We start from the raw sequence: 16,349 nt of genomic DNA, 5'->3' as shown, positions 1-16,349 counted from the left end.
GAAACCGTGGAAAGTCGACGTGAGACTCGGGCAGGGCTTCTGCGGTGCCAGAGCAGGGAGCTATTTAATGTGTCACATTTATCTCACCGCCTTTCCTCGGGCGAAAGCGCTCCAGGCGATCTCCATGCTAATGCAGCCGCCTACCTGGGAGGAAACGAATCCGAGCTCAGTGGGACTTACTTCTGAGTAGACGTGTGTCGGGTGGTTGTGTAAGAGGCAACGGGATAGGAAGGGGAAAGGAGAGGAGGATGTGTGCTTCTGTTTGCTAGCAAGATTCATTTGGTCTAAGTCATATGGGAGTAAAACATAAAGAAAATGAAACTTTTTAAGAGAGTGCATCTGAGCATATGCAGAATTTTGCGTGAAGAAGGAGGGCTTCCAGGCCAAAAAAGGCCCAAAGGCCCAGCAGGCTTAAGTCACTCACAATCCCTTTCTTTTAAGGAATTAAGGATTTTTAGAGTTGCGGCTCCCAGCATCCAAAGTAAACAGCATTAGCAGTCTAGAGATTGCCTTGGATTTGATACCATTGGTGGATATATTTGTGAGTGAGAGAACCTCAAATCCCATTCACCTACCTTTGACATTTTTCTAGGAACTGGGTCCTTGAACAAACTAGACATAAGGATGATATTGTGTTGCCTTTGGAGCACTTGTTTCTGGGAAGGGGGTCTGTCAGAGTTGACACCAATGAATTTGGAATGTTTCTTTAGTCTCAGGCTGTGTAAAGGAATGCCCAAAAGGCACATTTAAAGCACATTCAGAGCCCTCTCCAAATTCCTTGCACTCTCATTTGCTATGGGTTGCTTGGAACTGTAACTCTCTGAGGGGTGAACTACAGTGCCCAGAATTCTTTGAGGGGGGATGTGTTTTCAGTGTGCTTTAAAAGTATAGTGCATGCACAACCAGGAAAAGAGAAATGTTCAGGGAGGGTTATTTAGTAAATACTGAAATGGCCAAGTACTGTACAGCTCAAAGGCCTGGAGTGAGTGCTTTTGATGGCAATCTGTGTGTATGTGACTTGGGGGTTGGGGAGCGAGTTTGTTTCATGCCTGCCTGGGAGTGTTCAGTGGAATAACAACGCAATGAAAGTGTTGCAAAAGAGAGAGATAGAAACAAACCCATCAGGTAATTCTCGGAGTCGGGTATGATGCCATGGCTAGAGCAATGTTGCACTTTGTGTTTTGAAGTTCCTTTTGTTCCTTTTGCTTCGGTGCCCAATACAGTACATGCCGAGTTGATAATTTGAACTTGGTGTTTAATTTCCCATCCATTTCTCTGAAGCAGTAAATGCAAGCAAATAACCTTTTCAAATTGGGATTTTGCAAAAGTCCTTGAATTCAATTTAAACTGTCTGCTATCTTTCAGCACTTTTAATTAAAGGTGTTTATTATTAGAATAGTTCCACAAGATGCTTATCTGGATACTGTAAATGGCCTAAAGGAGCAGCCATGCAGTTTAATGCTTTTCATAGCAACCTGACATTATCCACGTCAACAGTACAAACCCTGCAATGAAGGGAAATCATGTGAAACAAAGCAGACAAGAGCATCCAACTCATTCCTATTTCATTTGTAATATATAAACTTCACATGTGACACTATACATTTCTAAAGCTCCAATAATATTGTTGGATCTTTCAGAGAATGAAATGCAACCTTTTCAGAACCTCCTCCCCACACACAAAAGATAACTTGTCCAATGCTGCAATTCCAGAACCACAAGTCTTCCCCTTTTTCAAGGTCATGTCCTCTCTTTGTTTCAGAGGTACAATATCTACTTGGCCTATATGAGTTCTCGTTTTTGATGTACATCAGTGCAACATAGTTTTTTTATCAATGAGATTGAAGCAGCTGCCTTTGTTAGATTAGACAAAGTTTATCAAGGCCTGTACTCTGATTCCAATAGTGGCCAGCCAGAGCTCTCCATTAATGTAAGGAAACAGACATTTCTTGTTATCTCTCTCTCAACTTAGGGGAGCTGAGAATGAAGCTTTAGCTCAGTGGTGGGTGGGTGCTTGCTTGCTTGCTTGCTTGCTTGTTTTTCCAGAAGAAGGTCTCAGGTTCCATTCTTGGCATCTCCAGGTAGGGCTGGGTAAAATTCCTGCCTGAAACCCTGGAAATGCCTTTCAGGTATTGCAGACAGTTCTAAGCTTAGATGGACCACTGGTCTAACTTGGTATATGTTCTTTCCTATTATTGAACACAGAGGCTGCCAGCGTGTTTTTAGCTCCCGTAAACGTGGGAGCTGGACCAGTGTGATTGCTGCCTTCTTTAAGGTTGTTCCTGCATCACCTCATCTACATCAGGGATGGCAAACCTGAGGCTTTTGTGGAAGTGGTTGGACGCCAAGTCCCACCATCCCCAGTCAACATTTTTATACAGTATTTAAGCAAAGGTGGGACACATGGTAATCTACCACGCCAGCAATGTCCTCTCCATTTTTTTCTAGGTAGCAGTAATGTGTACATTGGACTTATAACTTGAAAGTTTCCTTAACAGGCTGCACCAGTCACTGGATCACCATGGAAGCAGCTTTCCCACGCAACTGATCTACTGTCTCGTATATGAGCCATTCTCTCACTTTACTTTGTTGGTGTTACATGTATCTATTTTCATCTGATAAACACTGGAGGAAATTTAATATATATCTTGCTGCTGAGCCCAAATAGTAGTCCACAAGCAAAACGTGAGCAGGAACAGAGAACCATATAATCCCAATGCACAATGTAGCCCTTAAATCCACACTGTAGGCCATAGATGCTCAATAGATTGAAAAAGCAAGTAGCTCCCAATCTACCTATCCCACAGAGCTTGGAAAAGCACTAAATAGTTATTGAGAGCATCTATCATAAGAACAAAATCATACAGAGACCTGTGAAGAAGAAATTGCATCTGAGAGGCTGGAGCTGATGGCAGTTATGAAGCAGCACAGAGTCGCCATGGTTTATGAGAGCAGCAGGGAAAATTACAGGTTGCACCCAGGAAAAAGAGGGGAGAAGGGTTCGTGTGGTTTATGCCTTGGGCGTGGGACATTTTGCTCTCAGTGTCCAATCCACATGCAAAAGCTAGCCTGACTGGCAATGGACTCTGACTTCAACACAGCACAGCAGCATCCTCCACCTACTTGAAAGCAGCAAGCTAGTTTAGGGGATGCAAGGCAGGCTGTGTGACGCACACAGCTCTGTCCTTGAACACCTTGCCACTGTTCCTCGTTCCTCAACGTTTGCCACTTGAAGCAGCTGCCTCACTCTGCCAAATGGTAAGAAATGAGTTCTAGGGCTTGCATTCCTAGCTGCTTCCGGAACATTAGTACACAGCTACCATCCTCACTGGGAAGCCACAGCTATTAATCTTTCCCGCTCCCCACACAATCATCACATAGGAAGTGGACCTGACAAGGTAAAGTAGCCAACGCAGGCCATTACTCTTCTTCAGCAACTGTAGACCTGGTTTATGACCCACACCAACATCTTTCCAAAGTCAGAGAGTTGCTTACAGCCCATAGATATTGCAAGGCCCATCCTGCTGAGCCTGAGATCCGGTGTATTTCTTAAACAATGGCAACAACACCACTAGGGGTTGCAGATCAAGGATTATAGAAATCAAAAGAATTATATATGATCTTGGCAGCACAAACCGTCATTGCAACTCAGTGGAAAACAGCCCCAAATCTTGCACTGGATGCTTGGTATTGCTCACTCAGGAGTATAGCTATAATGAAGAAAAACACACATAATTTGTGATTTTGACATGGACTAGAACCTCCAGACCCTTTTTATATGATTTGGCATTCCTTGGTGGCATATACAGTGGAGCCTTAATTTTCAAGACAAGCCTTGTCACAAACCAGGCAGATCTGGAACTATTTGATACCTGATCAATTTGATAGTCTTTACTTGAACTTTTATTTTAACTCTTCTATGTGCCTATTTTAAAGTTTTGTTCTTCATCTTTTAATTGTTGTCTGTTGTTATAATTGTTATCTCTGTTTTATACGCATTATAACATGAAATAACAATTAAAAAACTTTTTTTTAAAAAGGATTATAGAAGTGAAGCAAGTTTCTTGCCAAGGATATGGGAGACCCACACTGTAGATCTCTTATTATAAGGATCCACATAAACCTCAGTCTGTCCCTGCAGTCCCTTGGTTTTCATAAAATATTAGCAATGGCTGTGATTTTGTTCAGATTTAGCCCCAATTAAACTGTGCTCATAAAAAAGCCATTGTAGCCACTTCACTATAAATACCTTGTTGGAAAAGAGCTGAGAAGTGCTGAGAAGTGTTTTGTTTACAATGTAATAACCAATGTTTGGGGACTGGATAAAGTATGTCCGTATACAACAGCTTTATTGTCCAAAAGTTCTGGGTTTCTCCCAGATGCCTTGGCACTTCAGTAAAAGAGACTGTACTGTCTTTACCCATGTTAAATAATAAAATCATTTTAGATAAGCATTCATAGGCCTAGTCTGCAAGGAAAAACTTGAGAGAAAAGCTTGGATAAAACTAGAAAACAAAATGAAATACAGAGGAGAATGTGAAAACTTTTCATTTTATAACTCAAAAGAAAGCATTATGCATAGGCCTGTGTGCAAATATGGGGGAGTGTTTAAATCCTGCTGTTTAATTAATTTGGGGTTCTTTCACCTCAATGAAATGTAAATTACCCACTTTGCATCCTTACATTAAAGTGTTAGGGGTGTTCTTCATGTATGTATTCTGAATGTGTTTGCTCCAACAAATAGAAAAGTATTGTTGCTATTTTCTTTGGCAAAGAGCAAGCACATGAGAAATGCTTTGGTTGAAAATGTCTCTGCTTTGTGTTTAAAAAGATACAGAACAGGTCTATCAACAGCTATTGGCCAATCCTGTTTTAGCTAGCTAGAGCTTACAAATTCATGGTTAGCAAGTCGGTGAATTCTTGTTGCTTGTGGATGGGGGACAAATAATATGACAGCATTGCTGCCTTCAATCCTGTTAGAGGCCTTCCTGGAAGCTTCAGGCAGCTTACAGAAATAGGTCTACGCCCTTAAGCCCTAGATATTAGAGCTGAGTTGAAGGTTCTATCTCAGAACCTTTCTTTTGAAGATTTGTGTATGGAGAAGTATGTGTAGGTAGGGAATGGAAAGAAATTTAGGGAGATTTTGAAGACTGCAGATCAACAGATGCTGCAATTCTGCGAACATAGAGTGGGCTTGCCATGTTCCTCCATAAAGCCTCACTTGGAGCGACACTGACTAAGGATTGGGAAGAAATTCAACTGAGTGTGTGTTTAAAGGCACAGCTACCTAATTTGCACTTTCAAAACCGCATGTGAAGCAAAACACAGCCGCCTTCAAAATTCAGACTTCCAAATTTTGCAGTGCAAGTAATGTGTACAAAAATGCACATACTAGGATAATGTGTGTAGATGTTAGTGAAAACAACACACAAAATATATCTCTGTTAGGAAATTGATTTCCAAAAGTGTGTATATAGTATAAAAAGATGCATACAAACATGTTCAGATAAATTCACACTAAAATATTGATGAATTTTCAAGTTCTTTAAAAATGCAAAGTGATGTGGTGAACTGAACTTAAAACAAGAAAATGAGAAACTGATTGGTACCGAAATTAACAGATTAGCCTATCCTTCTGACATAGTGTCATTCCACTGAGCATTATGGGTATACATGGTAACTGGCCAGAGAGCTGCTGCTGCTACAACAGCAAAACTGAATTATTACTATTATTGATTAAATTTGTTTGTTGCTTTAGCTTGCCCAAGGCAACCCAAAGCAACTTGCAATCAAACAAGGCAAAAACAAAACCCACACAGGTACATTGAAACCCTTAAAAATATTCGGTTGTTGTTTAGTTGTTTAGTCGTGTCCAACTCTTCGTGACCCCAAGGACCAGAGCATGCCAGGCACCCCTGTCCTCCACTGCCTCCCGCAGTTTGGTCAAACTCATGCTGGTAGCCTCGAGAACACCATCCAACCATCTCGTCCTCTGTTGTCCCCTTCTCCTTGTCTTTCCCAACACCAGGGTCTTTCCAGGGAGTCTTCTCTTCTCATGTGGTGGCCAAAATATTGGAGCCTCAGCTTCACTCTAGTGGAGAGTTTTGATCAAACGTGATCCACCTGGAGCAGGAACTGCCAAGCCACTCCAGGATCCCTGCCAAGAAAACTCCATGGACAAAGACAAAAACATTCTACCCACTTCTAATAGCCCACAGATAGTTAAAGGCCAAAAGCCTGGTTATAAAGGAATTGTTTCGCATGACACCTAAAGATATATAAGAAGTGGGGTATAGAGCTTCTGCTCCCAGGAAACTAAAAATTCATATAATTTCTTCCCATCCCCAAACAAATCCCTGAACACACCCCTCCACTTTCACCGCCTACGAATGGGTCTTTGGAAGTGGGGCGGTATTGTGCAGATTTGTTCTCTCTCCTTTGTGAGTATCAGAGCCTTTTGTTGAAACATTACCTTTTATGAGAACTACAAACTGTTCAGTGAATTTAAAAAAAAAAACAAAGCTTGAGGAAATGTGACACTATTGTCAATAGTAACACTTTGTGGTCTTGTAAAAGGAGTTAATCGCTTTTTTTAAGAATGTGTGCAAGTTCCTTAAGAACAGTCTCCACCTAACAACCAGGAGGTTTATAAATGTTTGATTAAAGATGTTTGACCTGTAGGCCCAAGTCAGAAATTCGCTTGCACCTTGTATAGGATGCTGTTTTGAATGCTTGCAACACAAACCATTGAAAATGTAGCTCTCGTTATTCTACTAAAGGCAACAGACGCTGAGGACTGTATTTACTATGAGTTGTATTCAAAGTAGCACTAAGTGGCTGGGGCAAGCCAGTCAGATGAGTGGGGTACAAATATTGTTGTTGTTGTTAAGCTCCTTGTGCAAGTGGAACAACTTCTGTCTGCGCAATTGGACTTCTTCCAGTCTCAACTCACCAGCCATAGCTGTCAACTTTTCCCTTTCCTTGTGAGGAATACTATTGGGAATAAGGGAATTTCCCTTTAAAAAAGGGAAACGTTGACAGCTATGCCACCAGCACCCCCAAATTCTGTTCTGGCAGATTCCCCAACACTCTGGATCAGATTTGGGATTGCCATGGGGGCAGGGTCCTGCTGTGGAAGTTGTTCCACTCACACAATTATTCAGTTGAATACTGCCCTATAATTCCAGCTGAAGCATCAACTTAACAGGAGCTCTACCACAAAGCTGCTCCCTCTGTTGTTGCTCCCTGGTAAGCATTTGAGAAAGGGAAGTAGTGGCAGAGGACTTGGAGAGATGGCCTCAAGGTAAAACCCATTGCAAATTATCACTAAGCTGGGACTGTCGATAGTACTTCTGAGCCCAAACACCTCGTTACACAAGCAGGTCTCCTCCAACCCCATGGCTGTTCTGAAAAATTGGATGGATTGGTGTCCTTTAGTTCTTTGTTTGTTCCCTTTGTTTAAGCTCCTTAAGTTTAGGTATCTATAGCCAGACATGAGTTAATAGCAAGTATGTATAGTAATAATGCAGGAATGACAAATACTTTCTAGACACTGTTTGCTGTCCCTAGAATCTTGTGTTGGTTCCTCCATACGCTCTGGAGATCAGAGGCCAACAGGACCTATAAATCTTATCAAGGAACCGTGAAACCTCAATATCCCTGATTTTTTACGGTTCTTCTCCCTCTTGCTGACTTTTTTTGTTTCCATGCCCTGTTGATTCTTCTTGCCTATGCAGGAGGTAAGGAGCTTTGGGATTCATTCTCAAGAGAGAGAGTCTTTCTCTTTCTGTATTTCACATCGCAAACTATAGGGTTTCCCCTGGAATACACTCTGTATATGGGGACTCTCTCAGGCCACACCCATCACCAGAGCTGCTTTGCACCTTCTTCTTACGTGTTTTTGCCTGTCTGTAGTGTGTCCTTGCACTCTGACCTTGTTTCTTTTTTGACTGGAGGGAGGGAAGTGTAAGTGTGAAGAAACTAACTCACCATACAAAGGTAAAATTCATATGTCTTGCTCCTCCCACTTTCGCATCTGGCCCTTGCACCACTTTCATGTGGCCCCCTGGAAGGCTGTCTTGAAAAGGATTTGGACACTGGGCTGAAAACGTTTCCCTACTCCTGTTCTAGAGGAGGGCCTGGTCCAACAGCTCACCAGAATATACTGCTTGCCTTATTCCAACACTGATTTTGATATGGCTCTAGCAAATCCTCAGTGGCGTAGCGTGGGGGGGTGCAGGGGGGCAGCCACACCGGGTGCAACATCTGGGGGTTAGGGTTAGGGGGCGCAAATCCATGGGTTAGGGGGCGCAAATCCACGGGTTAGGGGCGCAAATCCATGGGTTAGGGGGTGCAAATTACTTGCCTTGCCCCGGGTGCTGACAACCCACGCTACGCCACTGCAAATTCTATGAGATCTACCAAAGTCTCTAGACACCCATATACATAAAGGGATATAAGTTTGCATACACGTCCTAAAGCACGATCTACAATTTAGCCTTGTCTTTCTCTTCCTAGTAGCAATGCACTATTGTCCTGTAACAAGTCAAGCCCTTTTGGACACCTGGAACGCAATAAAATGTACCACTTTCCATCTTTGGATCTTGCTTCTGCTTCTGTTTTAGGAAAGGAAGCAAGGAGGACAAGCACACAAAATTAGATTTGCTCCTTAGTCCTGTCTCTGACTAATGGCTGATTCATTACGCACACTGGAAAACAGAAGGGTGTTGTTGCCTGCGCATTGCTGAGCCATAGGAAGCATATGAAATAGGAATAGATGAAATAGTTCCCTAGCAGGTGCAGATTGTATTTCTCTAACCACTGAGTGGCTGCAAACAGTTTCCCCTGCATCAGGGATTAGGGGCAATGGCTTCCAGATCACGGGATCGCTTCCGTAAACAGAGCCCTGAGCCCTAGATCTTTTTTTGGAAATTAAACACTGGAAACAGTTAAATGGGAGGGGGGAGGCAAGTGGTATGGCAGGGAGGCTGCAGGCAGAAGATGGGGAGAATTAGCCTAAGAGTCCTGATTTTGCATTTCTCTCCTTCATTCTTAACAATAAGAGGGATTTAACTGCCTGATACATATGTGGTGTTAACGTGCATATATTCCACATGCACTGCAGCTTTGAAGAAGCAGCTGTACTCAAAGTCATTGCCTGGGGTATTCTTGTAATGAGTTAAACAAATATCTAATAAAGAGATACAGCTGTTTCTGGAATAATAGCTTTGTGTACCAAGCTACAGAGAGTGACTTGCCCGCCCTCATAAATAAACAGGGCTTCTAAATAAATCCAGATGATTTATGCAGCTGTCGTATTCACAAGCCCCTCAGAACTCCTCTAAAGAATAGATGAAATCAACCAAGCAAGGAACTAAGTGAACTTTTTTTTAAAAAAAGACCTTCATCAATATATATATATATATATATATATATATATATATATATATATATAATCTTCACCTCAGCTGCACAGTGTTGTTTCTGTTTACCAGATTTTTACCAGCAGAGCAATATTGTTTAAAAGGCATGCAGATAAATTTCAACACAAAAAATCCACTAAACCATTTTCATGCAGAAAAAGTATGTTTCTTTGTGGAAGAACTTTACTCTTTTCTTCTCTTTCTTTTTTATTTCAGCCTTAGCATTGATTCAGATGCTATATAAAACTCTGGGGACTGCAGATGTGGGAATCTCTCATGCTTCTGAATCCCCGCCCCCCAGTAATGTTTCCGGACAGCAGCTCTCATCATGTCTGACCATTGGCTATGTTGTCTGGGGCTGATGGAAGTTGGAGGTCAACAATATCTAGAGAGACGCTTGAGACCTAGGGGATTCAAAGATTGCTGCTCCCATATGAACCCACCTGGAATGCAGGGATTGGGCTGGGAGTCGTCCCCCCCCCCTTATCCGTGCCTTGAGCGTTATAATTTTATTGGAAATTCAAACACGAAAGTGATTTTTGCATCCATAACCCAATTCATAACCAATTCATATAGGTGATATCCTATATGATATCCAATTCATACAGGTGATATCCAGCATTAATCATGCTCAGAGTAGAGCCATAAAAATCAGTAGACATGTTACTTAAGTTCATTAATTTCAGTGGGTCTCCTTTTGAGGATGATTAATGTTGGAATGTAATGTGTGGTGACATTTAGGGCACAATCCTGTGGTCACTAAGAAGGCATCCCGGGAGCCATGGGATTTTGCAGTGTTCCTTCCCCTGTTCCCCCAAGATTGCCCCCAGGTGGGGCTGGGGAGAGATGAAAGCCCTACAGCTGGAATACCTCTTTCCCCTCAGGCTACCTCCTTTACTACCACAAATTCTCCCTCCCCTACTCATGCTAGATTGCTCTGCCCATTGATAGTAGCCAAAGGATATTCCAAGTTGTGCTCTTTAAAAGAAAATGAAGGTGACACCTTCTGGTTTCAAGACCTGTTGTTACGATCCATATTCTGAAGGCATTTACAAGTCAAAGAAAGATTTTGCTGGGGCCATGCACAAAGAAAAAACTAAGATAGCTTGGCTAACTTCACTGGTACTTGCTACTCCTCAAGTGAGCAGATAGCTAGAGAGACGGAGGATGTTGGCTTTTTGCACATTTTCTATTCTCAAGGAGAGTCCATATTCAAAGTTCAATACTTTATAAATTGGAAAATTATGATTAGTCATGATGGTAGCACTAATAATTAATTCACGAATCGCCTTTTACAGATCTGTCTCAAGGTGATTTGCAAGCATATAAAAACCGCAAACATATGTTTAAAAACAATACAAAGAACAACTGCAAATAGGGTTTGAAATGCATAACATAAGACAGAGACCTTTTCATTTGGCTGGAAAAACTTGTCGAAATGCAACTCCTCTGCCAATTATTGCAATCATTCATTGCTTTTCAATTGCTGCATGGAATGTGGCTGTGCAAGTATCATAAGCACTTATGCACAGTGCCTGTGGCATTGCTTGTGAAAAGCAAACACAGCCTTCTTCCTGTTCCCATGCCACTTTCACTTAATTGTTAAAAATGTTCTTGCTGCTTGTAGGTCCTCCATTGTGCTGTTTCGTAATTATGCAGCTCTCTGATACTTGTGTTTTAAGGGTGCTTCCAGACTGGGTGTGTGTAGTAGGTTTGGTGTTCCTCAGTTTATTTGCTTCTAAAGAAGGCTAACAGCAGCTTGGTTTTCCCCACAGCTAGGCTATACCCCGTCCTGCAGAGATTCAAATCCCTGCGGATAAGGAAATGCAGTATCACATGAAGGCTGCAATCCCAATCCCACTTTCTTGAGAGTAAGGCTCATTGACATTTTTATGATTTGGCAAAATAATAATAATAATAATAATAATAATAATAATAATAATAATAATAATAATAATTTATTATTATTATTATTTATACCCCGCCCATCTGGCTGGGCCTCCCCAGCCACTCTGGGCGGCTTCCATAAAAACCGAAAATACAGTAAAATATCACACGTTAAAAACTTCCCTGAACAGGGCTGCCTTAAGATGTCTTCTAAATGTCAGGTAGTTGTTTATCGCTTTGACATCTGCTGGAAGGGCGTTCCACAGGGCGGGCGCCACTACTTTCGCCTCTTTCCCCTCTTACGCCATTTTTACACCCGAAAACCAGCACATGTCAGGAATTTACCTGACGTATGCAAGCCTACACAATTACACTGTAAATGTTCTAGGGTGGAACTTATACAAATGTAATACCAAGGACAAAAAATGTCCCAATAAACTTGGAAGGCAGAAACTGCTTTGACTTCACAAGCTCATAAGAAAGAAATAAGAGTATCACTCATTTTAAATCCAAATTTACTTTTGTTGTGCTGTTGCGTTTGTTGGGTTGTGATTTTCCAGCCCATATCTATATTTTTTTTATATAATAATTTTTTATTGCATCTTTTTCCACATTACAGATATAACAGAAAAAATAAAGAAAAAAAACGAAAAAAAAACAAAAAATCAGAACCGTTTCAACAACTTATTTCAGATTTCTAGCGGACTTCCCCACATCTCCCCCATAATGCATTCTTAACAATAAAATTTTCAGCAAGTTGTAACCTTGTTTCATGTGGTTTTTTTTTATACTTTCAATTGCAGTTTAAGTTTAAATCTCTTATTTTCCAATTACTCTACAAATATAACATAATATTTTTTTTTAACCCATTTAAACTTTGATTCTTTCATAAATATTATCCACTTTCATATACATTCCACTTATGTTGCTGGGGCTGACATTCCAAATCATACGGCATCTTAAGATTCATATAATTTATAATACTTTTGCAAATAGTCCTTAAATTTTTTCCAGTCCTCCTCCATTGCTTCTTCTCCCAAATCTCGGATCCTTGCAGTCATCTCAGCTAATTCCATGTAGTTCATCAGTTGCGTCTGCCAGTCCTCCAGTGTGGGCAAATCTTGAGTCTTCCAATGCTTGGCGATGAGGATTCTTGCTGCTGTTGTAGCATACATAAAAAAGGTTCTATCCTTTTTTAACACCTTCTGGCCGACAATGCCCAGAAGAAAGGCCTCCGGTTTCTTGGGAAAGGACCAGCCCATATCTATAGGTATAACTAAAATTACTTGAATCTGTGAGCAGATGAAAGAAATGATTATACAGTCCTTTCCCCAAAATTAATGATGTGCCTGAAACAGATTGCTATGAGAGAAGTTATTGCATCTACACTCCACCCAGAACTGGTATTGGAGTGATTAAATGCTTCATTTGCACATTACAACATGTGATTTGTAGATGTGGCAGAGTGATGTGGCTTCAAAGCAAGCAAATTTGACTGCAGGTCCAGTGTATGGTAATAAGTATCACAAAACAGATTTGTTTGCAAAGAATGCACTCATGCCAACTGCTAAGAGAAGTGCTATCTGCACATGAAATAATATGTACCTGGGTAACTTTAGCCTTGATTTGAATATATCTGCCAATTTTCCTATGATAAACATACAGTACCTTTTGTATTCCATCATGGAGTGGGGGGGGGCAAATGAGACAAAACAAACAAACCCTGCTGTTCCTGATTGGTAAGACTGGGGGTGGAAAGGACCCTGCCTAATATAATCCTATGCATGTCTATTCAGAAGTAAGTTACGTTCCTAGGTAGGAATGGACAGAGTTTCTCATTTTCCCCTAACCAGTTCTCCGCATTTCCTAAGAACACTTACTAATGAGTGATCCCCATTGAACAGAATGGGACTTACTTCCAAGTAAACATGAAGAGGGTTACACTGTTAGGCTGTGTCTAAGGCTCTACACTCTCTCTAGGAAGCAAGTTCCCTTGAAGACAGTAGATCTTTCTTTTGAATAATGCATAGGGTTGTACTACATCAGATCATACTGTATTCCTTTTTCTGCTTGCTGCAGGGAAGTTGGGAGAGGGGAAGAAAGAGATTTTATTGTGAGAGAAGGTATGCACACATGCATTTTGGCGTAGTAACTTTCAGGTGGGTGCGGTGCTTTGAAGATGTTGCCACAGTATATAAGTTGAGTGTGTTTCAGTGCCTATAATTCAGCTAGCGCTAGTGAAAAGGATGGGGATGGAGAGATCCCAGAGGTGATGTTGTTCAACTATAAATGGCTCATAGAGTTGGAGACAATTGCTTGCTCATATAAAAACTGTGAAAAGCCAGAGAGATCACAGCTACCAATGAGTGGGACTTATCGATCACCCTTTATAGCCTGTTATTGCCTTGAGTTCACATCGTCGAGACTGCACATTAACCAGTGAACTTTTGAACCCAATGTGTTGCCAGAAGCGGAGCACATGCTGTACACCCGGGGGCGGGGCCATGAGGGTGGGGCGAGCATCCCAGGGGGTGAGACGCCCATGGGGGCAGAGCGACCTGTCCATGGGGGATGGAGTGAGCCACCCATGGTGGGCTGCTTCCTGGGCGGGGGCAAGGGAAGAGAGCTGGGCCACTTTGCCAGCAGCCTTCCTCCCTTCCCTCTTCCTTTTGACAGCTCAGGGGAGGCTCCCCCCCCCCCCAGAAGCAACCACGACTCCCAAGCCTCCCCCAACTTGGGAGTCGTGGCCAAATGTCACCCCCCTCAGTGATGACACCTGTGGCGAACCGCCCCCACCGCACCACCTTCTTCCACCTCTGTGTGCTGCATCAGTAAATCCTAATGTTTTGCCTTTCCTTCCAAGCCAAAATCTGTAGGTTGCATATGATAATCTTGTTTAGAAGTACATTGGTTTGGATACTCTTAAAACATGCCTTCATGAAATTTAGAGCCTCCTATGTCATTATAAAGGGTTGCATTAATTAATTTGCAGGGCACAGTACCACATAAAGAAGTGGCCAAGCATTGCTTTGTTGTGTTGGGATTAATGGGAGTGTGACAACATTTTGCTTCCATAATGCTTTCTTCTCTTCATTACATGACACAATCAAGGGAAGGATTACAACTGAGGGCTGTAAAAATCCTCACCAGCCACGGACTTGTTAACCATTTGAAGCTACTGGGCTACCCTAATTTCTGCAGAAGCTTTTTGCAGACAATTCCCTTTGGTGTTTCTGCTTTTGGGCAATTCTCAGTCAAGGAGGAAAGAAAAGACTCCTGGTCCTTACAGCACTTGCTCTGGACATCAGCTGTTTGGTGTTTCTTGAAACACTAATACAGGGAGGCAGCAACAGCAGAGAGATGGTTATTTACTCCCTGGGCACATTTTCTCAAGTCCTAGTGTGCTACAGCTACTTCCAAGGATTGCTGGACTTTTCTGCCCCCATGACTCAACTATTGATAGATTTGTTGCTCTATTAATAATATCAACCACATTGCACTGCTTTAATGGAACAGATCACAACTTACATTCTGGATCTAGTGAAACCTTAATTGCATCGCCAGTAGAGAGGTTTTTTGCTGGATAATTGACTGCTAAAAGGTTATAATAATTCAAATGTGTTTCAGGGCTCTGCCTGCGTTATAAGCTATGACCTTAGCTACATTCTGTCACACAAAAATCATGTGTGCTTAAATATTTTTGCATCCCCCCTCCCAGCAGCCTTTTACACATGTGCTTATGTGATTACCTCTAGATGTTGTAGGATTACACCTCCCATCATCCCTGACCATTGGCCATGTTGCTTGAGTTTGATGGGAATTGGAGTCCAGAAACATCTGGAGGATACCACATTGGCTACTCATGGTGTAAACAGGTTGGCATAACTGGACTGGTTAAGAACATATTATTCCACTTTCAGTAATGTTCCTCACTCCCATTTGCTGATATTACTTCTCTTATTTTGCAGGATATTATTTTCTTGGCTCTTAAAATTTCATGGATCGAGGTTAATATTACCCGTGGCTTCTTCAGGACAGTGCACTACACGATTCCTGGCCCATCCTTAAGTCTGCTCTGCAGTGCACAAGAAGACAGATGAACATGTTCAGCCGCCACCTCCTTTTGTACTATTGGACTACCATACACCTTTCCATCTTGCTAGCAGTCTTGACAGCTGCTGAAGATGTCATGAACAGCACTTTAAACCACACTCATATGCTCTTAGGATCTTTGCCTGTGGTTGTCTCCAGAGTTGATCACATTATAGTCAAAGAAGGTTACAGTGCCTTGATTGACTGCAACGTTCAAGGTAATCCGGGGCCAGAATACAAGTGGTACAACTCCAACGGCCGTTTGCTGAAGGAAGATACAGGTATGTAACTGTGGAGCTAACACATGGTCTGTCTAGTGCAAACATGAGATGCTACAGTTATTGTGTTACATATTTATTTTTAAAAGATATTTCCCACTTGCCTTCCTGAGCAAATTCCCTCACAGGGCAGCTTCCATGAAGTAAAGTACTGTATACTAGGGGTGGCTATATATGAGGACCCCCAAAGCATATATTTTTTTGCTCTGTCCCCCACCATTTCTTGTAACAGTGGCACAAATGTGGGCATGAGTTGAGTGGAGAAGTTTAAATCCTTTGACCTAACCCAACACCCTGATAGGAATTCAGCTCTCCTCCTTCCCCCGTCATCAGCTGGATCACTTGATAGATTGTGGCCTCTGTGTACAAATAAGAATGTGGGGAATCTCTCCCACTTTGGGCCATGGTCACCTAAGGCACACAACCCCTGGAGGACTGGTCATGGGCGAAGATGGCCAAAAATGGTTCACAACCCCTACTGTACACATAATAACAAACCATCATTTAGAAACAGTAAAATGAAATAATCCATGAAAGTGATGGCAGCAGCAAAGATGAGGTCAACGTGACAATGCCAATAAGTAAATAAAGCGCAGCTGAACATAGAATGTCATTTCGGCACCAGTTCAGGTCGATAGGATTAGAGAACCGCTTTTAGGAATATGTATCA

At 42.0% G+C, this 16,349-nt stretch overlaps 1 protein-coding gene across 1 annotated transcript in view; it reads left to right on the top strand.

Moving 5' to 3' along the window:
• Positions 1-15,545, top strand: part of AADAT (aminoadipate aminotransferase) — an 86,942-nt gene extending 71,397 nt beyond the window's left edge. Inside the window, exon 29 of the mRNA XM_082238485.1 lies at positions 15,278-15,545. Coding sequence (XP_082094611.1) covers positions 15,278-15,409 — 132 coding nt within the window. The 3' untranslated portion in view covers positions 15,410-15,545. The remainder of the gene's footprint in view (positions 1-15,277) is intronic.
• The last annotated feature ends 804 nt before the right edge of the window (positions 15,546-16,349 follow it).

The sequence above is a fragment of the Podarcis vaucheri genome, assembly GCF_965113315.1.
Source record: "Podarcis vaucheri genome assembly, chromosome: 9".
NCBI lineage: Eukaryota > Metazoa > Chordata > Lepidosauria > Squamata > Lacertidae > Podarcis > Podarcis vaucheri.
This window is presented reverse-complemented; position numbering and strand designations above follow the sequence as displayed.